This window comes from Abramis brama (assembly GCF_963993115.1).
Source record: "Abramis brama genome assembly, chromosome: 5".
Taxonomy (NCBI): domain Eukaryota; kingdom Metazoa; phylum Chordata; class Actinopteri; order Cypriniformes; family Leuciscidae; genus Abramis; species Abramis brama.
The window spans coordinates 14,017,489-14,045,147 of NC_139967.1; the positions used below are offsets into that span (position 1 = coordinate 14,017,489).

At 39.3% G+C, this 27,659-nt stretch overlaps 3 protein-coding genes across 5 annotated transcripts; all 3 read left to right on the top strand.

Moving 5' to 3' along the window:
• Nucleotides 1-643: 643 nt before the first annotated feature.
• On the top strand, nucleotides 644-10,682 carry nexmifa (neurite extension and migration factor a). The gene is made up of 4 exons (XM_084113237.1): nucleotides 644-1,155; nucleotides 4,063-4,184; nucleotides 4,384-7,963; nucleotides 8,354-10,682. Exons 2-4 carry the CDS (start codon nucleotides 4,112-4,114, stop codon nucleotides 8,484-8,486), a joined length of 3,786 nt encoding a protein of 1,261 aa, XP_083969363.1. The 5' UTR covers nucleotides 644-1,155; nucleotides 4,063-4,111; the 3' UTR covers nucleotides 8,487-10,682.
• Nucleotides 10,683-11,687: 1,005 nt separating this feature from the next.
• On the top strand, nucleotides 11,688-19,281 carry prps1a (phosphoribosyl pyrophosphate synthetase 1A). Of its 2 annotated transcripts, none has more exons than XM_084115500.1 (7): nucleotides 11,688-12,010; nucleotides 12,734-12,923; nucleotides 13,186-13,284; nucleotides 13,508-13,632; nucleotides 16,083-16,256; nucleotides 16,393-16,552; nucleotides 17,388-19,281. In XM_084115500.1, the coding sequence occupies exons 1-7, from the start codon at nucleotides 11,889-11,891 to the stop codon at nucleotides 17,478-17,480; spliced, it is 963 nt and encodes a 320-aa protein (XP_083971626.1). In that variant the 5' UTR covers nucleotides 11,688-11,888; the 3' UTR covers nucleotides 17,481-19,281. The 2 variants fall into 2 exon arrangements, with proteins under 2 accessions (XP_083971626.1, XP_083971627.1); XM_084115501.1 differs by having other exon boundaries at nucleotides 12,734-12,917.
• A 1,490-nt stretch (nucleotides 19,282-20,771) lies between these two features.
• tbx5b (T-box transcription factor 5b) lies at nucleotides 20,772-27,621 on the top strand. Of its 2 annotated transcripts, none has more exons than XM_084115180.1 (9): nucleotides 20,772-21,063; nucleotides 22,050-22,221; nucleotides 22,832-22,926; nucleotides 23,518-23,637; nucleotides 24,110-24,257; nucleotides 24,373-24,525; nucleotides 24,608-24,699; nucleotides 25,461-25,594; nucleotides 27,059-27,621. In XM_084115180.1, the coding sequence occupies exons 2-9, from the start codon at nucleotides 22,078-22,080 to the stop codon at nucleotides 27,427-27,429; spliced, it is 1,257 nt and encodes a 418-aa protein (XP_083971306.1). In that variant the 5' UTR covers nucleotides 20,772-21,063; nucleotides 22,050-22,077; the 3' UTR covers nucleotides 27,430-27,621. The 2 variants fall into 2 exon arrangements, with proteins under 2 accessions (XP_083971306.1, XP_083971305.1); XM_084115179.1 differs by lacking the exon at nucleotides 20,772-21,063 and adding an exon at nucleotides 21,277-21,519.
• The last annotated feature ends 38 nt before the right edge of the window (nucleotides 27,622-27,659 follow it).

Below are 27,659 nucleotides of genomic sequence, written 5' to 3' on the forward strand. Positions count from 1 at the left end.
TCCCATGTTCACATGATTGGACAGAAATTATGCCAATCTAAATCTCACTGACGTAAGGGGCGGGACAAGCTGCGGCCCTCATTCAAGCAAGTGACTATTCACTTGCAGTGAATTTATAGGTAATTACAAGGTAAAAGATAGCATCACACCAGACAGCAGTGCAGAACATATGTTACATATTCCAGTAAATATTCATGTATGTCAAACATACAAAAACAGATATAACTAGTGTTAATAGTGTTTGTGTAAAGGGAGCGTTGTTGCAAGTTTTCTACATGAGAAATTAAGATAATTTTTATTTTCAATATGTAAGAAATGTTGGCTTTATGTAAGAAATGTTGGATTTGTTTGTTTAAAGTAAAGTCTGCATTTGTAATATCAGTTTCGTAGATGAAGATTATTTTTTATTTTCAATATGATGGATTTTTCTAAATTTTGGCCTTTTGGCCTAAATTTTTTCCTCGCTGATATTTACTTATTTATTTAAAGTAACTGTGCTGTGCATGTTATACCAGCTTATAAATAAGCAGAAATAAACTAAATCTGCAGAGACCACTAGCTGGTGCTTGGAGCTTGTGAAACATCAGTACGCATGCGTGCGCCTCTGCACCTGTTCAGCAGTGCCGCGCGCTCCCGATTCCTCAGCGCGCCGCCGTGCAAAATATGGGGGCGCGCTCTTTATGGCAGCTCTCAAAAGAGGGGGAGCAGCAGCGCACGAGCGCGCCGTCGTTGTCAGGGACGGACGGGGTACAGCTGGGAAAAACACATACACACACACGCACACCCCCGTCTCCGTCATACACGCACATACGGCAAAAAAACAAAAGCGACTCTTAGGGAAGAGCGGAACGGGAGAGAGGGAGCATGCGGCGAGGAGCAGGGGCTGCTGCAGACCTTTGTTTGTTTCCTGGAAACCCTGGAGCGCGAGGAAATAAAATGGAGTGGTAGGGGCTCCGAGGCGCGAGAGGCGCGTCCACCTGCTGCTACCGGGAAGGCAGTCCGGGCTCGCGAGAGAGGGGAAACATGTTGAGACCACTGCATTGAAGTGGGTAACAAAAAAAAGCAAAAAAACAACATATGACAACATTCCACGCGCCGAGCGATCAAACGGAGTCTTAAGAGCGGGCGGGACGTGCGGCCCGAGTGTAACGGGAGGTGAGTATGTGGGCTGTGCGTGTTTATGTGCGTGATGCGGTGAGCGGGCCAGTGTGACGCGCGTCAAACGCTGCAATGGGGAGAAATGGTGGAGCGAGTGTCAGCTGTCATGATGCGTCCATATTGCACAGGTGTGTGTGTGTGTGTGTGTGAGTGAGGGAGAAGAGGAGGAGGAATGGTTCAGTGTCCTGCGAAAGCTGAGTCGCAGGCCATCGTTTGAGGGGACAGAAAGCATTGGTGCTACGTGAGGCAAACACACACACACTCTCTGTCTCTCTTTCGCTCTTACACACCATCCCCCCTAAGCCAAGGCCACAGCTACATACGCATTCGTTCACACAGAGCAATAACACGAACGATGTTATGTGGCGACATTCTGTATGTGCCGTTTTACGCATTTTCATTTCCCCCGCGTTTTGCTTGTGGTCGGTGCTCGGCGCCTGCGACCGATGCGGCATTTGGCGATGGGAGATGCAGAACAGCAGAGCGCGTATCATAGCGCACCAGGCCTTCAATAATTAAGGGTGGACTCAAACCTGTTACGTCTCTCTGAATAATGTAAATTCTCTTGGTTATCCGAGATGTTGAAAGCGTGCTCATCTTTCAGGCCCTTGATATAATCATGTTTAGAGTCTGTCACCGGATACCTGTCCTGGGAAGCTGTTATGGAAGTTTCTTTGATGCTGTCAAGCTGCACCGCACACGTACGGCTATAACAGAACCGAAGGTGTCTTGCACAACAATCACCCAAATCAATCAATCAATCAATCAATCAATCAATCAGAATGGATGCATAGGTCTATTTGTTTTCCACACAGAAGCCAGACTTGCAGTGTTTAAACCTTCTACCTTGAGTTAAGTAGTCAGTCAGTGTAGTAATGCTTTCATTTACATAAATGGATGGATGTTTGATATTTTGGTTGCTTGTCTGACAGATGACCAAGGACAGATTGCAGCAGATTTATCGATCTCCGAAAAAGATCTAACAAACTCACACCGACGTGGATTAGGGGTCTCTCTCTCTCTCTCTCTCTCTCTCTCTCTCTCTCTCTCTCTCTCTCTCTCTCTCCTGTAATTCCATTGTCTGTCTCTTGGGTGAATGTTGAAGCTGAATAAATATTAATTTCGTTTTTAATAAAAGCAGTTTGCAGACAGTGCCACTGCCCTGTTCTCTGTCTCTGTCTGCAATGCTGGCAAGAATGAGCCCAGCCATGCTGTTCTCAGAACAGCCCTGGGCTTTTTCTCATACTGGCACTGGTTTGCAAGGAGCAAATCCTAGATCATAGCCATTTCCAGATCCGGAAATGGTGTATAAATACATTGGAAATTGTGTTTTTAGTGTATTACTCTGTGTGTTGTTGGAAATGGGTGTTATGGAATTTTTGCCTGATGATATTCTAAAATTATCCAGAAAATGTATTTATGGGGTATAAGACAAATGTGCTGTTGACAGTAACAGCTTATTGAAATAGTTGGGCCATAAACATTTTAAGGTATAGGTAAATGTTCACGTATTCATGATCAGAAGCATGTTTTAATAACATTTGATAAATACATTTCTGAATTAACTGTTATGTTTGTTGAACAATAGTAATTGAACAAACAGTAAATAGTAACAACCAATCAGTTATATGAATTCGAATTGAATGTATCCACTAAAGTTTCATATGGAATTCAAAGTGATAATGAAATTAGATTTTTTTTTTAAAATTAATTTAGTTTAAATGACATTATTTAAAGTGTATAGAAAAATATTGTAATTGGAGCAGCAAACCACTGAAATACACACAATGCCCACTCAACAGTTTCAAAACTCTTGTGCAATTCATAAATCTTCAATAGGTCAGTTCTGAATTCCTATGTAAATTCACCTCATGGGAACACTTCAAACAGTGTACTAGAGATCAACATTTCTCCCCAAAGCATATGCTGCTGCGTTATGTTTATTTATTTATTTTTTTTAATAAAAAGCTGCATGTCTTTTTACTTGCATATATGGTACACTATTCCGTTACATGGACACACAGCCTGAGGCAAGAGATAGCACTCTTTCTTTTCTCTGTCTCTGCTGTTACAAAGCTCTTTCATTTCTTTCACATCCTCAAGAGTTGTACTTCACAGTGAAGGGCAATCAGAGGACAGAATGATGTAAAGCAATACAACTTACTGTAATCCTTGAGAGTAAAAGTGAGAGACCGGAACGGAAAACGGGACACAAATCAAGGAAGTACTAGAGAGAGAAGGCTGATTTGTAACTCATAGTTGGCATGTTAAATAAATAATTTCTCTTCTCAATTCTCTGAGAAATAAGTTTTGAACATCGAAATACTGAATTGTTTTTCTGGACCTGAAGCTAAAATTCCCCTAAATTAACAAGTCACTCTTTATCATTTTAGCTGCTGATGAACCTAAAAGAATAGTTCACCCAAAAAAATGAAAATACCATCTTGTCTATTTAAATGTTTTGTATGACTTTGATGGAATACAAAAGAAGTTTATGAGGATTTTTTCTTTTCTATTAATTGGCTAAGAACTGATGTTTTCTGACACTTTTTTTATACACTTATAAAAATGTATACACTTATTTTCTGCATTTCACTTCTGGTCTAGCTAGAGTAATTTTATACTTTAAACTTGCCATTGTGTAGTGCAAATTAATGTTGGCTCTTATGACAAATTGTTTGGGATATTCCTCATTTGTAAGTCACTGTGAATACAGAATCTGATAAAAGAATACGTTAACACCATACTAAAATACCCAAAACACTACTGGTTTATCGGTCAAATCTAGAGTTCTGAAAAGTGTGATTTGTTTTTGTTTTTTTCCAGACTTTAGTGCTGACCGATTTTAAAGATTGCATGGCTTCCACTATAGCCTTTACTGTGTGTGTCTTTGTGTTTCTACAGGCTGGACAGTGGTAATTATGTTAGTGAGAGAGAGATTCAGTTCAGATTGATGGATGTTCTACGGGAGTCTCGATTCTCAGGGGCAGATCACAGCCCCTGCCCAAGAGATGCCAGTGAAAATGGTAGGAGTTCCCACATGCATATAATATGCAGCATTTTAAGAACTATTATTGCACCTAATTTAAAAAACACATTGATTTCAGTGTAACATGTAAAATTCGTCTTTTATATCTATAAAATCTTTACAGATGTTTGTCAGGAAAAACTTGAATTTCACTTTAAAGTTTTTTCTCACCCTCTTTTTGTTTTTGACTTTTTTAGAACCACATGACCCGTTGGCAGATGTGCCACATGATTTAAGGCGCTGTGATGACATCACTCCTGCAGTGCTGTCCCTGCCCTCCCTCTGTGGCCAGAGTCAGACCTCTGAAGGTCCCCTTAGCCCAGCTGACCTGCATGATGGGTCTGTCTCCAACACCACCTCTCTATCCTCTCTCTCTTCGTTCTCCTCTCTTTCCTCCCTCTCATCTCTCTCTTCTGTGCCCTGTTCCAAACCTGTGACGCCCTGGTCTGTGCCGCAGACCTGTGACAGGTCATCCCTCTCTAACATGGACTCCAGGGGCGGAGATTGCCTTAGCTGTCTGATCCCCAAAAATCAGACAGAACCGGAATCCTGTGAGTCCGTACTCGGCTTTGCCAGCATCAATTTGCAATGCCTTGGCCCCGCCCCCAGCGCAGGTCGCTATGGTGACCAGGTCCTATCTGACCAGCTGCTCAGCGGCCCCGCCCATCCAGCTGTGACCAATGAGGGGGCTGAGGAAGGGAGGTCGATGCAGGAGAGCGAATCAGATGAGGATCCTGCATCCAGGAGCATATACGAAGGTCTTGGTGAGGAGGCGCAGGACTGGAGCTGTCTAGAGACACTCATCAGTGAAAGCCGTATGGAGCTCTTGGACTTATGCTCTCGCAGTGAACTTGCAGTCAATCTGTTCTGTGAAGAAGATGTGGAGAATTACATGTTTCAAGAGGAGGAGACAGCACTCAGTACTGACGTCTGCTCACTTAAGATACGCTACGAGTCCTATCAGGATGGAGTACAGGAGAGAAGTGAGTCTGCCCTACAGGATGAATCTCAGCTAGGTTTCTTTCCCAGTTTACCTTGCAGTAGAAAGGAGGGGCCAAAAGAGAAAACGGACCAATCCATTGAGATTAAGGGTGATGACCATGTGACCCCCAATATTAGCCCAGACAGTAACTTTCTTTTTGACCTCAGTAATTCTCCAGAAGATTCTGGTGAATTCAGTGATGACAGCTCTTGCACAGGCTCCCCAGACCACGCTCTCTCCCTTCGCCATGGCCGTTTGTCCAGAGAAAACTCTAGCTCCTCCAGCCAGCTAAGCTACCGCCTCCGAGCCAAGAGGAAGGTGGCCTACCGAGAAGACTACCTGTATGATGTGGACTCTATAGAAAGTGAGAAAAACGCAGAGAAACGAGATAAACAGCCTGCTGGGCTCAAGAAAGAGCGTGATGATGACTGGTGTCCGAAGAAGAGGAGGCGGTCCAATAGGAAGGACCCACCTGTCATTATAAAATACATAATCATTAATCGGTTTAAAGGCCAGAGGCACATGAGGGTGCGGCTGGGACGAGTCGACCCATCACCTTCTGTAGTCTGTTTGAGTCCAAATGCTCTGCTACGCTATGAGAGACTTGCACCATTAAAAGCTTACTGGCAGAAAAGAGAAAAGGAGTTGCAGGAACAGAATAGATTGAAAGCTGCAGAAACAACCAAACGTCTCAATGGCTGCAAAAGACCGCCAAACACTACACCCAAACGCAAGCACAGGTTGGCCAGACTCAGGATCCAGCAGATCCATGCAGTACAGAATTCCCTCCCCAGCCAAACTATAGTGGTCCACGCCAACAATCAGCCAGAGGAGACTGAATCACTGAAAAGCACAGAGGAACCAAAAGATGACATTACCCCCATTACGCACACTGCCAGGGCTAAAAGCAGAACACAGGAGAGAGAAGAACGAAGAAAGGCAGGTAAAACAGGAAAGATAAAGAAGTTTAAAAGTGAAGCGAGACTTCGGTTGAAAAAGTTAAAAGACGCTGAGACACAGGGAGTCCCTGAAGCCTCTGAGATTGAGCAGTGCAGCCCATGTTTACCAGAAAACCTTAGTAACTCTTTAGAAGTTAATGTTACAAATGAAACCTCCAGTAATGACCCTGAAAAATGCACTTTGACCCCAACAGCTCCAGGGACTAATGGAAACGCTGAACTCCTCCCGGGGGGATACCTGCAGACTCTTCTCGAAGCCTCTGAGTCATCGAGCACTGCTAACATCACTTATTTCCATCCAGGGCTGCAGAATCCCACCCTTCAACCAGTCCAGAGCTGTGTTCTCTCTCCTCCCTCTGAATCAGAGCTGCCCCACTCTCCTCCACCTATGAACCACGGGCCCAACCACACACATTATGCTGAGCCAAACCTTACTGAACCAACCCAGCCCATTTCATGGCCATCCCAACCATCTGCTGAACAGCTGCCCTTCTCCCCAGACATCCCAACCCAGTCGCCTATGATGCCATCAGGCTTTCCCACACCATTGCCTGTGTTAGCAGGGGATGGCACAAATGTCGCAGGGTATGGGCAAGTGTCTCTATCAGGGTGCAGGGTGTCATATGAAGAGTCCCAACCTGATGCTGATTATGGCTTGAGTCCGACTGGGTCTAGGAGTGACAGTGGTGTAGGGCGGCTGGTTAGCTTTAACTCCCTTGGGTCACTTTCTGCCACCTCTAGCAACTACAGCTCGCTCAGCCTAAGAGAGGGTGAAAGAGAGAGGGAAGAAGAGATCAGCGAGATCAACGATGGCTTCTTGCCACATTGCAGTCCACGGCTCATCCTACAGCAAAGTCTAGAGGAGGTCGCTCCACTTCGAGAGTCCACTGACCTTCTGGATATCTCCAACTTTACCCCTGACAAGTTCCGTCATTCATCGCTATCTGAGATGTCCCCACCAGACACACCTAACTCTTCCCCACAGCTGCTGGGGAATTGTGGTAAAGTTGGAGAGTTCTCTGAGGCAGCAGAAGCAAATGTACAATGGAACTGTGGAGTTGTCCCGCAACTAAATGAAGATGGAAACCCACACCTCCTTCAGATACAGTCTTTCAACACAGAGGAGGAAGATGTAGGGCTAAGGGATCACAAAGGTTCTACGAAAAAGGGTGGGAAAAATGGACAAGGCACTAAAAAGACCAAAACTCCAAAAGCAGTGAAAGGAGAGAAAGTAAAGCTCCCACGTCAGGGTTCTCGTTCTGTGAAGAAGATCAAAGCCTTGCTAGAGGGAAAAGCAGCCAAATGTGGCGGAGGGTCAGGAAGTTGCGCTTCATCCCCCACCCCATCGCTTGGCTTGATTGGAGCTCAGGGGGAGTGGCCTATTACCGGGGGACTGTCAAACGATGACCAACGAGAATTCCAGGAACCATCAAACATCCTGTCCAATATAGTGTCTGGCATGGCTGAGGTACAGCGTTTTATGAGGGCCTCTGTGGAACCTCTTTGGGGGCCTTGCCTGTCACCAGGTCAACATGCCCTCCAGAGCCAGACACTGAAGATTCTGGGTAGTGCCGCTGACCTTAAAAAGCGGGGTGGTGCCTCAGGCGGAGGTCGAGGGAAGAAAGGGGCTGGGCGTGGTGGTAAAGCACTGCCTAAACTTCTCCCACCAGGCTTCTTTCCTACCCTTGGATTAGACTGCCTCCCACTTCCACACCGCCCAGCCCACAAAAAAATGTACCGTCACAAAAGCAGTGCTAAGTTTGCCCGTGAGGAACTCTTAGCGGGCAAAAGGGACATAAAAGGAGTAGCATTGACCGCTTTGGTAGAGAAACGGAGGTAATATTTTCTCTCTGCAATGTGCCCCTTCTCTTTCTCCGTTCCCTTCCCTCGCACCCTGCCAAATCCTCCTAAAATCCTTTCCACATTTCAGAGCTGCATGGCACCGACTTTACCCACAATCCTTTGCCTAGCCCACTGGAAGGCAGGCACATCCTGCATGTCAGCCCTGCTAAACTACCTACTAGACTGACTGAAGTCTCACTGTCATGGCTGCACCCTACTCACCATTGCTGCTTTGTTGCATTTTTACCTGACAAATTTTCAGTTGTTTTTAGTTGTGTTCTGTTTGTTTTACAAGAAGAAAAATGCCTTGAAAGTCTTTGGATTCTCTTTTAGTGTGGTGTTTATCTAAATATCAATATTTTGTCTTTTTGTTTTCCGTTGCAGCTATAACACTGTATGTGTTAAATCGGTGTCACAGCACCATGGTTTAAATCGAGCCCAGCGCCCTGCTCTGTCTCTCAGCAAATGGTTGCCTTCTGTTCAGGGGTCAAAGGTCATGTGTAGTATTCTGTGCTAAGAATCGTTTCCCCCTCGTTTCTGTGCCAACCCCTCAGAACATTGGGCTTTGACAAGCTAAAAGAAAGCGTCCTCACCAAGATGTTCGTTTTCTGAGGTTCTGAAATTCCGAAAGAGATTTTTTCATTGTTGTTTGTTTATAAGTTGTGAAAAGGGGGTTCATTCATCTGTTCTCCAGTGAATCTCCTCCTGCCAGTATCAAAATGCTGTTGTACACAAACATATGCACTATTTACAAAACAAGATTATATCAAACATGTTTAAATTAATGTGCCAAACTATGAACAATTAAATGTACAGACATTTTTATCTACATAAATATTTGCTGTTTTATAATGTGGCAGTGATTGAGGAGTGTGTGTGTGTGTGTGCGTGCTTGGGATGGGGGGAGTTGTTAATCTGAGATTCACTCCTGTTGCATCACATCTGTACAAACAGCGAGGAGTCATCTCAACAATCAAAAGAAAAATGTTGGTTTATTTTCTGTTTTACACTCTTGGCTAGTTCCAGTTTAGAGGCATGAAGTGAGAGATGCATGACAAGAATTGGTGGTAGGAAGCCGAAGTGCTATAATGGCGGAGAAATTCATTGGTTGCCTTTCGTTCTGATTTATTTCTGGATGGTAAAAGATCACTGTTCATCTATGACAAGGTAAGAAAATGATCATTCCTTCTCATAACAAGACATATAATGCATTCTAACCGGTTTACGTCCCCAAGTTTCTAATTTAGCTTTCAGTAAATACTTTCTCTGTAGCTCTAATGAATTTTACACCCTTAAAACCAGATAAGAACAGGACCAAATATTGTTTGAAAGTTTTTCTAATTTGTTGCTAGTGATGTGCATGCATTTAAAACATGAATATGTGCTGTGAATGCTTATCCCCTGTATTACTTTCTCTGACTAGCCTGTTTTTTTTTTCTTACCTGATCTCAAAACCATTGTTTTTCAATTGCTGTTGGAATGTTATTTGTTGTGTTATAAAAAGAGGGAAAGAAGCCAACTTGGTTACCCCCATGTACTGTTTACTACATTGCTGCAGGATTGTACAACTCCCTGGATCCCCTCTTTTGTGAATATGTATTTGAAAAGAAGTTTTTTTCTTTCTCTCTTTTTTTGTTGACAGAGTGTGAAACACTTTTAAGTTGTTCACTACATCGGGTTCGTTTGTGAACTGATCCTCCTATTTCAGAGTTCAATGGGTATTTGTGCAAATGCTGTTCACACTGATGTGAATGAATTGAGGTTAAATTATTGGAGAAAATGTTGATGAACACAGGTGCAGATGATGAGTGACATTCCACAGCTGGTGGTGTGATTCAGAAGTGAGCTCCTCTGAAAACTTCTTGACTTTAGGGTGAACTAATTAGAGCCTTCCCAGCCAAATCAGCCTCACCAAGCAAAAAGCCAGGAAATATTAGCCGGGGAAAGCTTGTTGTCCATGTTTTCCCTGTGCTGAGTGAATGGAGATGTAACACAGTTGGTTCAGGTCCGTTGGCTCAGGGAACCCAACTGCATTCACATCTCTCATTCCCTCAGCTGTCCATCTCGACATAAACTCAAGCTGTTCTCAGCGGTGCCCCCTACTGTACTGTTTTTACATAGCCCTATTGTTGCTAAACCTGCAGGACATCTGTGATGCCAGTGCAGGGTGCTCTTGTTCATATTTTGAGAACAGAGTTTTACACCAGTGAAAACTTTATAGCACACATCCCCTGCACTTACTGTTCATATTTTTAAAAGTTCTTAAACAGTGTTATTCCCCTATAAGTGCATCATGTAAAGTTAAAACAGGAATATCAAAAACTTAATTGTGCCCTATTTATGAATGTATTATATTGTCAAGTTGGAAGTATTTTTTTTTTTTTTTTCATGATTTATTTGACACTGCATTACTTGTAACTACTTTTGCCTTTTTTCATCATCAAGGAAAAAAAAAAGAAACTCTTTCTACTGCCTGGTCTGTGTTACCCAGGTGGATTCTCAATGAAAAAAATGATGACCTGTATATTTTTCATTGTGCCAATTTGTAACATATTTTCTAAGTGTATATTTTTCTTAGAAAGTGATGTGAGGTCGTTCTTACTGTGGCTTTGTTCTTTTCCCTTTTCAGCAAGTGAGAAGGTTGCTAATTGCCATGTTTTCTTTCTTTCTTTTTCTTTCTCTCTCTCTTATTTGTTTTTTGTTTGTTTGTTTTAAAACCAAAAATTGAAAATATTATAAAAAATAAATAAAAAACTATTGTAAAGGAGAGAGAAGGAGAGCAAGCTGTGACTCTTTGTTGAGAGTTTTTGTAATTGGACCAATCTTGTTGTAAGAGTGTTGTGCTCTAGTAAAAAATATATATTAATTTAAAGATAAAAAATAAACCATGAAAACAGACAGTGGAACAATAACACTAATTTGTGATCTCATTGCTGTTTTATAGATTTTCATGTAAATTATTCTAGTATTTTGTTTTTGTTGTATCTGTCACAAAAGTTGAAATATTTGTGATCAAGCCTGTATGGTGACAAATGTAATATTGGTAACTTGCTGAGTTTTGTAATCATGTTTATGGAATAAATATTAATTAAAAGAGCTTTTGATCACTTGTTTCAGTACCGTTTCATTTTTACTTGTAAAAATATGAACACATCTGATTTAACTAAATTTGATGTAGCCATTCTGTTTTCCAACGTTGTTGCTCTGTCGAATTATAAATATAAATATATCTGCATATCTCATTGTAAATCAGCTTTGATGGCAGTTTTTACAAACTACAACTGCAGTTCAAGGAACACACTGCTTGTTACACCTCGCTCTTACACCACAAGAGTGCACTATTAACTATGAAACCAGAGATTTTCCTTAGAAATCACTGAACTTAAAAACTAACAGAATTTACAATACATAAATTATTTTTATTCTTGCAAATGATTTTTTATATTTCATCTGTATGTAGGCTATGATACACAGGACAGGTTTATGATGACATAAGTCTTACGACATTTCTATCTATAGGCCAATTAGCTGGTTTCTAACTGTATCTCATTTGTTAAGCTTTATAATATAGTTACATTACGCTGAAACTGTAAACTGGAACATCATTAACGCGTGTTGCGCGTATCTGTCTGTTTAGCTGCCAGTCATCAAGCCCCTAGAAATGTATCCAATCATATCCAAGAAATTGACGAGCGCCACAGTTTATGGGTGTGTTTTTGCTTGAAGGGGGCGGGGCAACAAGGGCACATAGTACATTTGCTGCGTGGACAGACCCGAAATCAGATAACCGGTACCAAGGCCCTCTTTGCACTCACTTTATTGAGGTTAACATTGAATCAGAAGAGAATTTCACTTACAGTGTTTTGTAAAAAACACTGTACAGCACCCCGACACTATAGGCACCACGGATCAGCCAAGAATGCCAAATATAAAGATTTTTAGCGGCAGTTCGCATCCGGATCTGTCGCAGAAGATCGCGGACCGACTGGGACTCGAGCTGGGGAAAGTGGTCACCAAAAAATTCAGCAATCAGGAAACCTGGTGAGTTATTTTTAGTGAATTGATACTGAACTATGCTTTCCCGTAATGTTTTGGCTAGGGTACACGGAATGGTAAACACATGGTAACCATGTTTTGTTTTTTTAGTTTGTAGTTTTCTGAATTGGAAGATGTCGTCTGGCGCAATGCACCTCAGACATGCAACAGACTCAGTTTCCCAGCATGCACCTGCATTAAGCATGTGACTCTAGGGCCGCTAATGCTAATTTTAAACGTCCTGTCTGGCCTCCTCTGCCACGTGAGGAGTCATAACGTTATTAATTGTGCCCTTTTGAAATGCAGCTGTATTATTATTTATTATTAATAGTTGTAATACCGCTGTACACATTACACGTAATCTAAAAAATAAAATAAAAAATACACAACTCTCATATATGTAGACATGAAAAATCATGTTGGCTCTGCTGTCTGTTTATATAATTGACATTTAGCTCAAGATGAGTGGAAGGCTTGTGACCCTAAGATAAAATGTCTCTTACTCTTTATCTGCTCCTGACTTTTGATAAATGTAGCCAGGTTCTTGACGCAACCGTTTCAGTTTGTTTTGCAATGGTTAACAGTCTGATCACCAGTGAAGACCAAATATCAGCTCGTATCAGATACTCCCCTTTAATCAGGCTGACAAATATAGATTTAGTGTGTACTGTCTTTAGTGATTGAGACTCAGCCTTATCTGTGTGTTTTTGTCTGTTTTTTTGTGTGTAGTGTAGAGATTGGAGAGAGTGTGCGTGGAGAAGATGTGTATATTGTCCAGAGTGGCTGTGGCGAAATAAACGACAATCTAATGGAGCTGTTGATCATGATCAATGCCTGTAAGATTGCGTCAGCATCCAGAGTCACTGCGGTCATTCCTTGCTTTCCCTACGCTCGGCAGGACAAGAAGGACAAGGTGGGGGTGAGAGAAACAGCTTGCTTATTAACATGTACACACAGTTGATCATACATTAATCACATCACTGTTGGTGGATCCATGTGGGCTACTTTCTGTAAGTCTTTCTTCTGTGGTGTCAGTGTGTGTTTCTTGTATTCTCCTTTTCTGGCCTCTTGGCAACTTATAAGGCATGGCTAATTATGCTTGCTCTTTTCCTGTTAATGTGTCTATAGTTAATGGTCGTGATGATACCTGTTTAGTTACGAGTGAAAATTTTGTCTGGTAGAGTCGGGCTCCAATCTCAGCCAAGCTGGTCGCCAACATGTTGTCTGTAGCCGGAGCAGACCACATCATCACTATGGACCTACATGCATCTCAAATTCAGGTACACACAGTAAAACGCCTTCCCTGTTCCCTCTAAACGCAGACTCAAAACAAACCCTTATCTCTCACGAACAGAGATCAGTGACATAACCCTACAGTCAGGCACGTTAAACTGGGTGGGCATTACATTTTATAGTTTCGAGACTTGGGGACAAAGTTGTTTTTTTTGTTTTGTTTTTTTTTGCTCAAGGTATGATTTTAAGTCAATGTGTTTTTTTTGTCAGGGATTCTTTGACATCCCAGTTGATAACTTGTATGCTGAGCCAGCAGTCCTGAAATGGATAAAGGAAAACATCAATGAGTGGAAGAATTGCACAATTGTTTCTCCTGATGCCGGTGGAGCCAAGAGGTGTGTTTTTCTATTTCCTCTCCTGCCTCTCTCTCAAAAACATAGGGTCTCGTTCAGTGACCCATGTGTATGCAGAAATATGTGTGATACCTGCGTACAAAGGTTTTCACAAACAAATAAATCATGATTCATCAATTGTTGTACCAAAAGTTTAGAATAACTTCACAATAAATGTAACATCAACTGAAACCAGACAGGCAAAAATCAGGCAAAAGTCTCGGTGGTCTTATAAACGTTTTTATATGTATATATATATTTATTTATATTTATATAAATAAAATTAACACTCGCCAAGCAACACATGCGAATAAAAATGTTGGCGAGTATATGAAACGGTGTCAATCGCCAGTTGGCCGGTAACATTTTTATGAATTCTAACAATGCAGTATTGTGAAAACATTTAAAGGAGTAGTTCACTTTAAAATGAAAATTACCCCATGATTTAATCATTTTACTCACTAGGTGTATGACTTTCTTCTTTCAGACAAATACAATCGGAGTTATATTAATAAACACCCTGATGCTATAATGGCAGTGGATTGCAACCATCAGATTGAAGCTCAAAAAGTGCATCCATCCATTATAAAAGAGCTCCACATGGCTCTGGGGGGTTAATAAAGGCCCTCTGAAGCAAAGCGATGAGTTTTCAGTGTAAAGCGCAACTTATGCGAGTAATGTGACGTACTGCTGATATTTACGCTACGCCATGACGCACTACGCTACTTCTGACGTCATGAGTTGCGTAAGTTGCGCATCAGGGGCAAGTAGACAGCGTTTAGCCGGAAGCTAGAATTTCACTTTGTAGCGTTTTAAATAGGAATATTTTTCTTACACAAACTCATCGCTTTGCTTCAGACGGCCTTTATTAACCCCCCGGAGCCATGTGGAGCTCTTTTATAATGGGTGGATGCACTTTTTTTAGCTTCAATCTGATGGTTGCAATCCACTGTCATTATAATGCTTGCAAGCGTCAGGGTGTTTATTAATATAACTCCGATTGTAATTCGTCTGAAAGAAGAAAGTCATACACCTTGTCATATACTTGGTGTATAGTATAGTATAGGAAAGTCATATACATGGCTTGAGGGTGAGTAAATCATGGGGTAATTTTCCTTTTAAAGTGAACAACGCTCAGGAAAGTTGACGTGCCAGTGATGCATCATCATGAAGGTTAAAGCATTGTCAATTTATATAATCAAGCACAAGAAGACATGAAAGGGAACTCAATTTGTTACTCGAAGCACACGTCTCAGTGAGCGCGCTATACTGAATTGAGCTCTTTCACGTCATCTTGCGCTTGAACAGACCTATTCAAACAAAATTGTTGAAAGGCCCGTCTTGGCAAGTAAACAGTCACTTATGTCTTAAGTCAGTGTGTGTATATATAATATATTATATTATATTATATTATATTATATTTTATTATATTATATTATATTATATTATACTATATATTATATTATATTATATTATATATAATAAAAAAAAATATTTTGTGAGGAAAAAGTAAGTAAGGCCTAATAATATTTCCATGTTTGCTGAGTGACCAGAAGCTGTGTGGAAACACCACATATGGAAATGGTTTGGGCGTGTTTTACACAAATTACTAACCGGTGGCGAATTCAGGATAATCCAAATTCATTAACATTCCAATAAGGTTAAGAACAAACGAGTGTCTGTATGCACGTGGTCTAAATTTGGACCACCATGTATACATTTGAATAATTTACACAATTATCATTGAATGAGACCCATTCTCTTCCTCACTTATTTCTTTTCTTGTTTCAATGTCATTCTTGTCATTTTAGATTTCTCTCTGTTTGTCCTTCTCATTTCCAGTTTGTTTAAAAAGTTTTTAAAAAAAGAATGTATTTTGTGATCTTTTTAAGTATTGCAAATTAGATGATTTAAAGCAACATAACCCTTTCAGGTTGTTAAACCTGGAGAATTCTAGTTCATAATGTTGATAAGGCTCTTTCAAGACGATGGACATGAGTGTGTTTTACTCTTTTTAGGTGTGGAGGGTGAGGAAATGTCAGGTTTTTTGTGTGTGAGTGTGTGATTCTCTGCTAACAGTCGATGGCTTGGCCTAAACCTTTAGCTGTACATTATAGTGGTGGGCATTTTTTCAAATCTGTTTGAAGCCTTTTAAAGCTTGGCTAATTTAATCACGCTGATTACATCATGTGATTTTGTTTCTGGAGAAATGGACTGACTGCAGCGCCCCCTTTTGTAACAATTTAAGGCACTCGAGTGAGTGAGTGAGTGAGTGAGTGAGTGATCTTACACACACTGTGACTGGAGTTTGTACTTGTTTTTACTGACATTTGTGCATGTGGCCTATCTGTGATGTCTGTATATGATACTTGCAGAGAAGCCTGAATGCATCCATTGTCATTTCTCACTGTTGTACAGAATGCTACCTAAAAATTGTGTGTTCATTTTATCAGAGTAACATCCATCGCTGACCGACTGAACGTGGACTTTGCCCTAATCCACAAGGAGCGGAAGAAGGCCAATGAGGTGGATCGTATGGTGCTGGTTGGGGACGTGAAGGACCGAGTGGCGATTTTAGTAGATGACATGGCGGACACGTGTGGGACAGTATGTCACGCGGCTGACAAGTGAGGACTCGCGTGATACACGATCACTTTCATGCTCAAACACATGCACGTTCATGATAATCCTAGTAATCTGTCATGCCTCCATACAGGCCTGTCTGTTTTTTAACCACATATGTGCATCTCTGTCCTCTATCAGACTGGTGTCTGCAGGAGCCACTAAAGTCTACGCCATCTTGACTCACGGTATCTTCTCTGGGCCTGCCATTTCTCGGATCAACAATGCCAACTTTGAGGCCGTCGTGGTCACCAACACAATTCCACAGGAGGACAAAATCAAACACTGCAACAAGATTCAGGCACAGACATTTATCATATTAAAAAACTGTTATGGTTTAGGGATGGGTAATAATTTCCAAATAATAACAATCAATTTAAATATCGATTCTTCAATATCTATTTTTAAAAAAATAATTCAAACAAATGTTTCCGGTCACACAGTATTGTAATAAACATAATCACATGATTATGCAATAATTGTATAATATGTATTTCAAAGTCAGAATCGAATCTCAAGCTTGTGAATCTGAATCAAATCAGTGATGATATGCAACTCTATTATGGTCTCACAATTTGACCATACATTTGTAATACATGTACACTGTTGTTTAAAAGTTAGCTGAGGCTAGATTTTATTTGATTAAAAATACAGTAAATACAGGAATATTGTGAAATATTATTACAATTTAAAATAAGAGTTTTCTATTTGAATATATTTTAAAATGTAATTTATTCCTGTGATTACAAAGATGAATTTTCAGCTTTACTCCAGTCTTCAGTGACAAATGATCCTTCAGAAATCATTCTAATATGCTTATTTGGTATTCAGGAAACATTTCTTATTAATATCAGTATATTTGCTATAAATTAATGCTTATTGCTATGAATGAATGTTGCCGCTGAATATTTTTAGTGAGAATTATTTTCAGCATTTTTTTTTTTTTTTTTTTTTAATGAAATAAAATAAAAATATTAAATTCTTACCAACAACAAACAAACATTTGAACGGTAGTGTAATCTGGTTTTAACTTCTGGAATATTATATCTGATTTTGTTGTTTTACAGATAGTATTGTTGTTGTTGTTGTTGTTCTTTACTCTGAGCATTCTGATTTATTTTTCTCTCCCTCTCCAGGTGATCGACATTTCTATGATCCTGGCTGAAGCCATCAGGCGAACTCATAATGGGGAGTCGGTCTCGTACTTGTTCAGCCACGTCCCTTTGTAACACGCACATACATGCAGACACACGCACACATACACACGTCATCTCTTTACACGTCATCAGACTCGCATGATGGAGAACCATTGCTGGGTCTGTCACACATAAGAGTCTCACACACGCGTCATTTAACTGAAGACATATCCTGGACAGTGAATGAAAAGAATGAAAGCTTTCCCCCTTTCTGCTGCATGTGCTGACTCGCCTTTTTTCCCCAAGAACATTGTGAAATGTAATAATTTGATACTTCTATCATCTTGATTTCCATCTACTATCCACTCATTGAATTTCACCCGTCACACTGTTGCATAAATGTTACTTGCATGTTTGTCTGTCTGTTATTTCCTTAGAAACCATTTAAAGCAACAATTAGACAAAAAACCTTGTAATGCTTATAATGGGAAATCTCCTGTAAAACTGGATTTTTTTGGGTATTTTAACTCCAAGTTTACTGTTTAACTTAAGGTACGATGGACGTTTATGAGTTTTGTATCTTATTTTTGTTATAGAATATAATTACTAACATGTGGCAAGATTGGAAAAGAATAGAGATTGGTTAGGCCCCTTTAGATTGCCGTTGTTATGGCAGCTGGATTTTATTTCTTCCTTTTTGTTCCTCTTCTCAGGTTTTATTTGTGGACAAATTAGGTCAATTAAAAAAAAAAAAAGTTGTGCTTAAGATGTTTGTTCATGTTTACAGTTAGGCAGTGTTTTTGTTTGCTTGAACACAGATCTGTGAAGTGCCCTTCAGATTGGGCTGAAAACACACACTCGAGTCCTATTAAGTGGCTACTGTGGAATTGGCCTGAACAATCAGCCTATTGAACCATATTTTTGTTGTTTCTTGCTTATGTCTGTGTGGGTCAGTGTGTTTGTTCTTTGAGGTATGTTTCTTTTTTCCCATGCTACTTAAGGGGTTAGTTCACCCCAAAAAATGAAATTTATGTTGTTAATTACTCACCCTCATGTCGTTCCAAACCCCTGAGACCTTCGTTCATATTTGGAACGCAAATTAAGCTATTTTTGATGAAATCTAAAATAAGAGATTTCTTATTTTAGATTTCATATCTAAAATAAGATATGAAGATATGAAAGATAATCCCCCCCCCCCCCCCCCCCCCGCTTAATTTTAATGAAACGATGAGAATACTTTTTGTGTGTAAAAATAACGACTTTATTCAACAATATCTTCTCTTCTGTGTCAGTCTCTGACGCTGTTCACGTTGTAAACAGTGCAGCTCTTCTGGGTTCTACGTCAGAACGCCGGCTCCTGCATCAGCATCAGGTGTGTGTCGTGGTGCTCACGTAAACAGAGAAGAAAATGTTGAACAAAATCATTTTTGTTTTGCTTTGTTGTTGTTTTTGTACACAAAAAGTATTCTCGTCATTTCATAATATTAAGGTTGAACCACTGTAGTCACATGGACTATTTTTACAATGTCTTCACTACCTTTCTGGGCCTGAAAGTGTCAATTACATTGCAGTCTATGGGGGGTCAGAAAGCTCTCGGATTTCATCAAAAATATCTTAATTTGTGTTCTGAAGATGAACGAAGGTCTTACGGGTTTGGAACAACATGAGGGTGAGTCATTAACAACAGACATTTTCGTTTTTGGGTGAACTAACCCTTTAAACGAGCTCAGAGAATACACCTAACTATCCTACAGCTTACACTGGAGAAGTATGTGAGATGGCAGAGCTTGATTTGATAGGTCTATGCCGTTTGCCTTAATGAAGGAAAAAAAATACTGACGACTGTATCTTGTCTGAATACAGAACAAGTAAAGCATTTCATGTATAAGCTGCACACCTGCTTGTTTTTCCAATTATTATATAGGGTTGGGAGGGTTACTTTTAAAATGTATTCTGTTGCAGTTACAAATTACTTCATAAAAAAAGTATTCAGTAACATAATCCAAGCACCACATTATGAAAGTAATATAATCTGATTACTTTTGGATTTCTTTAAGGTCACATATATAAATAAGGTCAGGTAAAAAGCAATCATCAGAGTAATTTTATTTAATAGTGTCTTGACATGATCACCAACTAACGTTAGATTACAGAGCCCCGTACATATATTTATATAAAGGATACAGACATCTAGTGGCTACAGGTATTATAGATGGTTTTATTTGTATTTCTTTAACATGTACAAGGAAAAAAAAATACTTATAGATTATACACAATATTTAAAAAAGTCTGCACCATCTACATATTAGTCTACTTTAAAATACATGTTGATCAAGGCTGTTATCTTTCTTAATTTCACTGACTTACCCTGCGCGTTAGTGGTGGGAGTTTGGGTTCATTTGCCTCTAGAAACTTAGATACAACTGCGATCAGAAATAAATGATGGAATTTTAAATCACTAACAAACACTATCTAACACGATGTCCGTTTTACCTTTGAATGTTTAAGTTGGATGTTGAGTCCTTTGATAAAGAAAGCGTTTTCATAGCTGGAAGGCATATTTTCCTTTTTCCTCTTTGAAAACAAAATAACTGTGAAATGTCCAGACATGAAAACGGGTTTCCCCGCGGGAAGCATCGTAATTAATAACTTAACTGTGTCTCAACCTGCGTCTGAGGAGAATGGTTGTAGACAGTTTGACTATTTGAACATAAATATTTTATTGGATATTTAAGCGTAATTTCCGTTGGCTAGATGGAGCTCTAAAAGCAGTGCATACTAATGTAGACGTTTATAAACAGAAGTAGACTTATAGGCCCTGCACAAGTGCACTAGGTGGCGCATATAGGCTACACGACATTGCCAATATCAGTTGACAATATCAGCTACTGCATATTGCCTCTGTTGCCTATCTGTCTACTGATATGTTTGGAAATATTTCCCTATATGAATCATGACCTATATGAATTTATTATCAATAAAATATGAAAAGTGGTTCGAGGTCTGGTTTACAGATCATGTCAGGCCCATTCTGGCTGACAGCCCACAGCAACCGATATGAGATATAAATTCACCTATCCGTCACTCTCAGCAGAAACAACAATGAAAATAATAGTCATCAGTAATGAAGTAATTGTAAGGAAAACCGATTTGCCAAATCATCTTGTTTGTCAACGTTAAACAGAGCCTAATCCAAATACCGACAAGCTCGGCGTCAAACTCGCGCTCTCCGTGGTGTGTCCTGTCGTTATCTCGCCGGCCGCACGATTACGGGATATGTCTTATCTTAACGAGCAATGTTCCCACGGCTCGGGCTCAGTAGTGCAAGCTATCCTGTTATCATCCACTTGTCTTATTTATGGAAGCCTGTTTAGAAATGTGCACGAGTGACAGAGAACGCGCGTGCTTGGACACACTCATTAAATAGATCAAATAATATTTCCAAAGTTATCATTGAGGGGAATTTTGTTTTCAAAAACAACCGGATTCGCACAAAGAGAGAGAGAGAGAGAGAGAGAGAGAGAGAGAGGACAGAGCGCTCGCTTTACCTCCTTTCGACCTCCTAAACTTTTAACCCCGCAGCGCGCGCAACCGTCGCGCGCAGTGATGTTGACTGACAAGCGCCGATTTTTTACCGCACAATTTGCACTCTGAGCATAAATTCTGCACCATAAATGTGAGTATAGTGAATTTCTCTTCTTACGCTTTTTAGGCTCAACTTTTTTAGTTGTATTTGGGAAGCACATATAGGAACAAGCAGATATAGCTATCACGGATGAAAATAGGAGTTCGCGAAATGTGGTATTTATTTTGTCGCCGTGTGTGAGTTTGGACATGGCGTGTCATGAGTGTGTGAATGAAAAAGGTGTGACGACATAGAAGGCATCCCGCTAATGGGAGACCGAGAAATCAGATGGAGAGACACGACAGAAGAAGGGACAGAGCTTGGTAAAGAGGTGTCTGAGAAGAGAAACTCAAAAATCAAAACGTTAAACGCTTTTGCCAATATTCTCATTTGTTTTCAAGGAGATAAAAATGCCTATCGGAGAAACTGCCTAACAAATCAGTGGGGACGAATTTTAAATCTGTTTCGGAATTAATTCACCAACGAAAAGCTCCTTATAACGATGAGGTAAGAGACGTCAAAAATCAAAATAGGCCTATGCCTATGCGCGAGAAAAATACAGGGTAAAGAGAAAATAAATGTAGCTAAGTATTTATTTGGATAGAAATAAATGAAGATCATTTTTTTTCTATAAAGCAGCCTGCAAATCGAGATTTTCCAACAGTCGGTAACTGTTATAGCTACATAATATTATTTATAGCTAACGTTAAACGTTTTACATTGTCAGCCAAAAAACGTCGCTCTTATTCTGTCCTAAAATTCTAGCCTACAGATTTATCATCGAACGCAAACTGAAAACCCAAAACTTTTTTTTTATCAAGGCTAAATCATTTGTATCTAGCCTACTTAATCACATTTCACAAGAATTTAAAAAAATCAGCTGTTTGAACGCATTTTTTAAAGAACATTGTGAGTTTGTGTGGATTTATTTATTTATTTGTTTGTTTATTTATAATTAAGATCTGGAGATCACCTGCTGATTTTATTATTATTATTATTATTATTATTATTACCATTTTCCATTGCGCATCTTTTAGTCCACCGTAGTTAACCTCAAACGAGGATATGGCGGATTTAGAGATCGGATCTCTACAATCGTGTTCCGGCGGCGATTCTCCAGCGATGGAATTCGAGAACGATAAAGATTCCGGACATCACGGTCGGAGCAAAACCGGGTCGCCGCCACTGCAAACTCAGCCTTCCCAACAGGTCAGCCATGACTGCACGTGCAGCCTCCCCGAGTATGCAAGGCAATAATTCTGCTGTCACATTTTTTTTTTTTTTGTTCATTTTGTGATTATTATTATTATTATTATTATTGGTGGTGGTGGTATTGTTGTTTATTTTAAGTGGAAATTGTTTATTGCACGTAGCCTATGATATTCACTACGCGGATACAGCTAAAATGGAATAAATAATGTTTACAAAACAAATAGACATTTTTGTAGCATCACATTCATTATATGAGTGTATTAGGCCTATTTATATTACGTGCATTTAGTAGGCTACGTAGTGTATTTAGATCGTTTGTTGTTGGGTGTCTTCATAATTTACACGCATATCTTTTTATTTTGCTTTCAAATTTGATATTATTATTTCACAATTATCGTATGGACTAATTTAAAAAAAACACTGTATGGTTAAAAAAAAAACGTAAAAATTAATTACCAGACAGGAAACGCTTTCTTTTATTTAAATAATATATTATTATTATTATGTTTTAATATTTATTATTTTTATTTGTCAACATATTCAGACAGAATAAATAAAAAAAAAGCAGTAATTTCCATTTCCCCCCCTTTTTTTCCTCTCAATGCAGGGTATGGAGGGAATCAAAGTTTATTTGCACGAGAGAGATCTGTGGGCGAAATTTCATGATGTCTCTACAGAGATGATCATTACCAAAGCTGGCCGGTGAGTGACACATTTCATTCTTTCTTTCTTTCTTTCTTTCTTTCTTTCTTTCTTTCTTTCTTTCTTTTTTATTCTTTCTTTCTATGTAAAATATGTATTTCTCTTTATTGTATATTCATGGATCAACAATTTTTTTCAACACAATTCTCAGGCAGGAGCAAAGGGCCCTTGGAGGACAACAGAGTAGACAGAAATAGGGCAAACTTTGTCATCATATTCAAACATGCTGGATGGATACCAGAAAATATTTGGTTTGATTTATTTCCAAATAAATCCATTCCCTTTTTTAATTAGAGTGAGCCACAAATACAATTAAAAATTGATAAACAAATAATGTCTTTAAATATATGTGATAGTTTCAGGGACTCTCATTAGCTACATAAATCTGCAGGTTATTAAAATTATTGCATTATTGCAAAAAAGAAAAAGCTCTTTCTTTACATGCAATGACTTCATGTGTTCCAGTGCTCAGAGGCAATCAAGAAAGTAATCCATTGTTATATTATTGTTGTATGTATGCATGCATGCATTTATGTATTATTATTATTATTTGTTGTTTGCTCTCTATAATGCATCATTAATCTTTTTCAGACGAATGTTTCCCAGCTACAAAGTGAAGGTAACAGGCCTAAATCCCAAAGCAAAATATATCTTACTGATGGACATTATTTCAGCCGACGAGCATCGGTATAAATTTGCAGATAACAAATGGTAAGAACTACAGTGAAATTCATACATTTTAATTTATGTCCATATTTGTATATTTTTTATATTTTGTATATATTCATTCTTTTACAACAATATTAAATGGGCATTTTATTAAAAAATGTCAGAGTGGTGAGCATTTGAATTATTGTAGGGCATTGAGCTGTTGAGCATGACTGAAGGAAAATGAGAGATTTAGCTAAATCAATGCGTGGGGGGAATGCAAAGAGAAAGGAATGCGTAGTGTAAATATGACTGAATAGAAAATGAACTGTGTTGTTGTTGTGAAATGATGCATGACTCATATAATTATGAGCTTTGGTTAGGTTGTATTGTTCAGTGAGTGGAGGATCCACACAGAGAAACTCTGAGACAGAAGCTCATTTTGCTCCCTGAACTTTTATCTTAGAGTTGTGGAGCAGACAGAAAGTCCTTATCTTCTTTAATGTTGACTAACCCGTTCCTATCTCTTCTGCAGGTCCATCAGTGGTAAAGCTGAGCCGGCGATTCCAGGCCGACTGTATGTGCACCCAGACTCACCGGCTTCAGGAGCTCATTGGATGAGACAGCTCGTCTCTTTCCAGAAACTCAAACTCACCAACAACCACCTGGACCCTTTCGGACATGTAAGTAATGATGTCAATCAGATTGAATTGATGTGATTCAGCTCCCCACAGGTTTACACCTCAGTTTCTTAACCAGTGGGTTAACCAGGAAATCTCTTCCTGTTATTTGCTGCAGATCATTTTAAATTCCATGCATAAATACCAACCTCGCCTGCACATCGTGAAGGCAGACGAGAGGAACAGCTTTGGCTCCAGCAACACAAGTTTCTGCACACACTCCTTTCCTGAGACGACTTTCATCGCTGTAACTTCCTACCAGAACCACACAGTAAGCAGCAGGAGTCCTATGATCGTGAATAAATGGACAGATTTGCATAAAGTGTTCATCTTAAATCCTCTTTTATTTTCAGATCACTCAGCTGAAGATTGAGAATAATCCATTCGCTAAAGGTTTCCGTGGAAATGACGATGTCGAATTGCATCGCATGTCCCGTACGCCAAGGTGGAGCGCGCATATTTTAAACATATCAATACGTATGCATGTCCACACGCAAACACATTTTACTTTAGTAGATCATGTCAGCACCATAACAGTTTGTGAAGTGAGTAATGATGAATCATTAATGTTCTGTATTTTTTCTTGTATGTATGTGCCTGCATGTCATTGTGTGTTGCATCTCGTAGCCGGTAATGCTGTTGTTTCAGACACACAGAGAATATGTTGTACTTTAACTAGCAGGGTTTGGGAACAAAAGTCAAAGCTTTCTGTTGAATGTTGACAGTATTGAATGTGACACACAAGAGAGGGATATTTATAGTGTAACAATATTAAGAGCAGAGCGGCACAACACACTGTCACACAGAAAGGTCACTGAAGGGCTAATGTGTGTGTGTCTGAATAAATGCGTTTTTGAGAGAGAGAGAGAGAAAACAGAGAGAAAGAGGAATGGGTCAGATTGGAAAGGGGGTATAGAGAAGATTTTTAGCTACTGTAATTGTCTCTTAGCGTAGAAATTTAATTAGAAACGATCAGTACTGTGCAAATGATATCCCTTACCCTCGCCGCCCCACCATGCCAATGCAAATCATGAGACTGCTCTCTCTCTTTTAACACCCTGATCTATCAACCCTAGTGCCAGTGTTTTGTGACTCCTCCCCTAAAAGTACCATAATTCACTTGGATATATCCTGGAAATATCTTGAATAAAGCTTTTGAGGTTTTCCTCTAATCATCATTTTCTCTTTTTTTTTTCTTTTTCACAGTAAGGAGTATCCACTTGTACCACGTAGTACTGCAAGGCAGCGTGTAGCTCCACCCTCTCCTGACTGTCTCTCTCGGTCAGAATACACTGTGACACAAAAACCCAGTCCAGGCTACACCTGCTCCGACACTTCAGGTATAGTCCAAAACAAAGAGTTTGTATTTTTGTGTTATAATATTTTGATTAAAGGTAAGTTTTATTGTTATAGTGGCTCCAGTAAATAATTTTAGCAGCTTAAAAAGATGAGTGCCTTATACCTCTCTAAATTACTTTAAACTTTACTAATTTAATAAGTCATCATTTGATTTTATAAATTTTAATATTTATTATTTGTACTTTTATTTTGTACGTTCTTGTGTTGCTTCAGAATTTTTGTGTTTTTTTTAAACAATGTTCAGGTAGGCCTACATCATTTTCTCTTTTCAGAAAAGTCAAGTCAAGTCCCCTTTATTTAGCGCTTTGTACAATACAGATTGTTTTACACTGCTGCTTTACACTGGTTAACAGGAAAAAGATTCAGTAAGGCAAACAGAATAAAATTCTGCTGTAAAGCAGCTCTAAAAAGACAATAGCAAACAGTCACCATCCAGGTCAAATAAGTTCAGTGTTGATTCAGTTCGGTTCAATAATTGTAAAGTTCATCAATTATGGTATGAATTCAATTCATCTATAAAGCAGCTCTGGAGAAAATCCAGCTCAGTTCAGTTCTCGTCAGTACAGTCAAGTCAATAATATTGCTGAATATTAAGTGTCCCCAACTGAGCAAGCTAAAAGTAACCATTATAAAATGTTACGACTGTTATTATTTGTTAGGTGTAAATGAATGAATGTAATTTCCTTTATACTTTTTAATTTGATGTATGTGACCAACGTTAGCCTTCGAAATGAGAAAACATTTATTTTCTGCACGCAAAAAAGAAAGAATAAAAACAGCCTGTGCTGTGATGTCTGATTCAAACAGGTTATTTTTAATGAGTCAGTCAAAAATGTTCACGAAGCCACGATATTGCTTGTGAGTTGAGGTTTGAAACAGGGAATGCAATGTGCTAATTTCTGCACTCAGTTGATCTAATTTTGAGCCATATTAAATGTTTATGGGATCTCCTTCAAAGCTTTTAGAATCTTTGCTTTTTTTATTTCTGTATTTATCAAATGAACATTTTAATGACAGTATATTTTTTAACAAAAATAAATGTGTTTATTTAACAAATTAAACAGAATATAGTAACATTTTTGTTGAAGTGATTGGTTTGAACAAGTATTATGCAAAACATATTACTTTAGATAAAAAAAATATTTTTATTATTTATTTTACTTACAGTGTAATTGAGCTCCTAAATATTTTATTTTAGGAGCCAACATTGTCCTTTTCATTTTTGCTGTCTAGACTCTATTCTGTATGCAGCAGAGAGCACTCTGTAAACTTTTTTTGCCATCCTATTAATTCAAAAGGTCAGTGGCCGTCTTCTAAGCTAGCAGCAATCAACTATATAAACCCAAAACAATGAACTACTCTTTTAAAGCAGAAATGCCCATTTCAGCTCTTATTTGCCATGTCTTTACTGGAATGATTGAATCAGGTTTTTTTTTTCTCTGCAGGTGATCACACCCTCACTGAAGCCCCACACACTCATGACCCCACCTACCAGCTCTTCACCTACCAGCTCTCGCCCTGCAGTATGGACACCGCACAGCACCAGCCTTGCATGTACGGAAGCTCTCAGGTGGGCATGGAGGACCTCAGGTGGGCGTCTTATACAGACAGTACAGCTTACCAGAGCTTTTCTTCTGCTAAAGAAATGGGTGGGACTTTTGGTCCCACCACTGACCTCTCTCAGGAACTGTATCCACAATACACCTGTGAGGTGGGTGTCCAGTCACACTGCATGATGACTGATTTATCGCTTTATGCTTGCAGTCGATCATTCAGCCAAAACCAACAACCAAACAGCTGGTGTGGGGGCAGTTGAGCATGTGTGTGTGTGTGTGTGTGTGTGTTTGTGTAAGAGGGGAAAAAACTCTGTGAATAATTGTGATAACTTGCTCATAACTTCATCCTGAAATCACACATTTGCATCTATTTTGCTCCACAGATTCTATGTTGTTGGGAATCAGGTCTGGCAGATTAAAATTGGTACATTTTACAGTTCTGCTATATCACCAAAATAAATAATAACAATACAATTTGACATCAAAATGA

What these genes read in the sequence shown, in the direction of transcription:
- tbx5b (XM_084115180.1), top strand. Translation starts at nt 22,078, where the DNA reads ATGGCGGATTTAGAGATCGGATCTCTACAATCGTGTTCCGGCGGCGAT. An exon ending in AAACTCAGCCTTCCCAACAG is followed by an intron (nt 22,222 to 22,831) that starts GTCAGCCATGAC and finishes CTCTCAATGCAG; the next exon opens with GGTATGGAGGGAATCAAAGT. An exon ending in CGCATGTCCCGTACGCCAAG is followed by an intron (nt 24,700 to 25,460) that starts GTGGAGCGCGCA and finishes TCTTTTTCACAG; the next exon opens with TAAGGAGTATCCACTTGTAC.
- nexmifa (XM_084113237.1), top strand. Translation starts at nt 4,112, where the DNA reads ATGGATGTTCTACGGGAGTCTCGATTCTCAGGGGCAGATCACAGCCCC. An exon ending in AAGAGATGCCAGTGAAAATG is followed by an intron (nt 4,185 to 4,383) that starts GTAGGAGTTCCC and finishes TGACTTTTTTAG; the next exon opens with AACCACATGACCCGTTGGCA. An exon ending in GCTTTGGTAGAGAAACGGAG is followed by an intron (nt 7,964 to 8,353) that starts GTAATATTTTCT and finishes TTTCCGTTGCAG; the next exon opens with CTATAACACTGTATGTGTTA.
- prps1a (XM_084115500.1), top strand. Translation starts at nt 11,889, where the DNA reads ATGCCAAATATAAAGATTTTTAGCGGCAGTTCGCATCCGGATCTGTCG. An exon ending in ACAAGAAGGACAAGGTGGGG is followed by an intron (nt 12,924 to 13,185) that starts GTGAGAGAAACA and finishes TTTGTCTGGTAG; the next exon opens with AGTCGGGCTCCAATCTCAGC. An exon ending in AACACTGCAACAAGATTCAG is followed by an intron (nt 16,553 to 17,387) that starts GCACAGACATTT and finishes CTCCCTCTCCAG; the next exon opens with GTGATCGACATTTCTATGAT.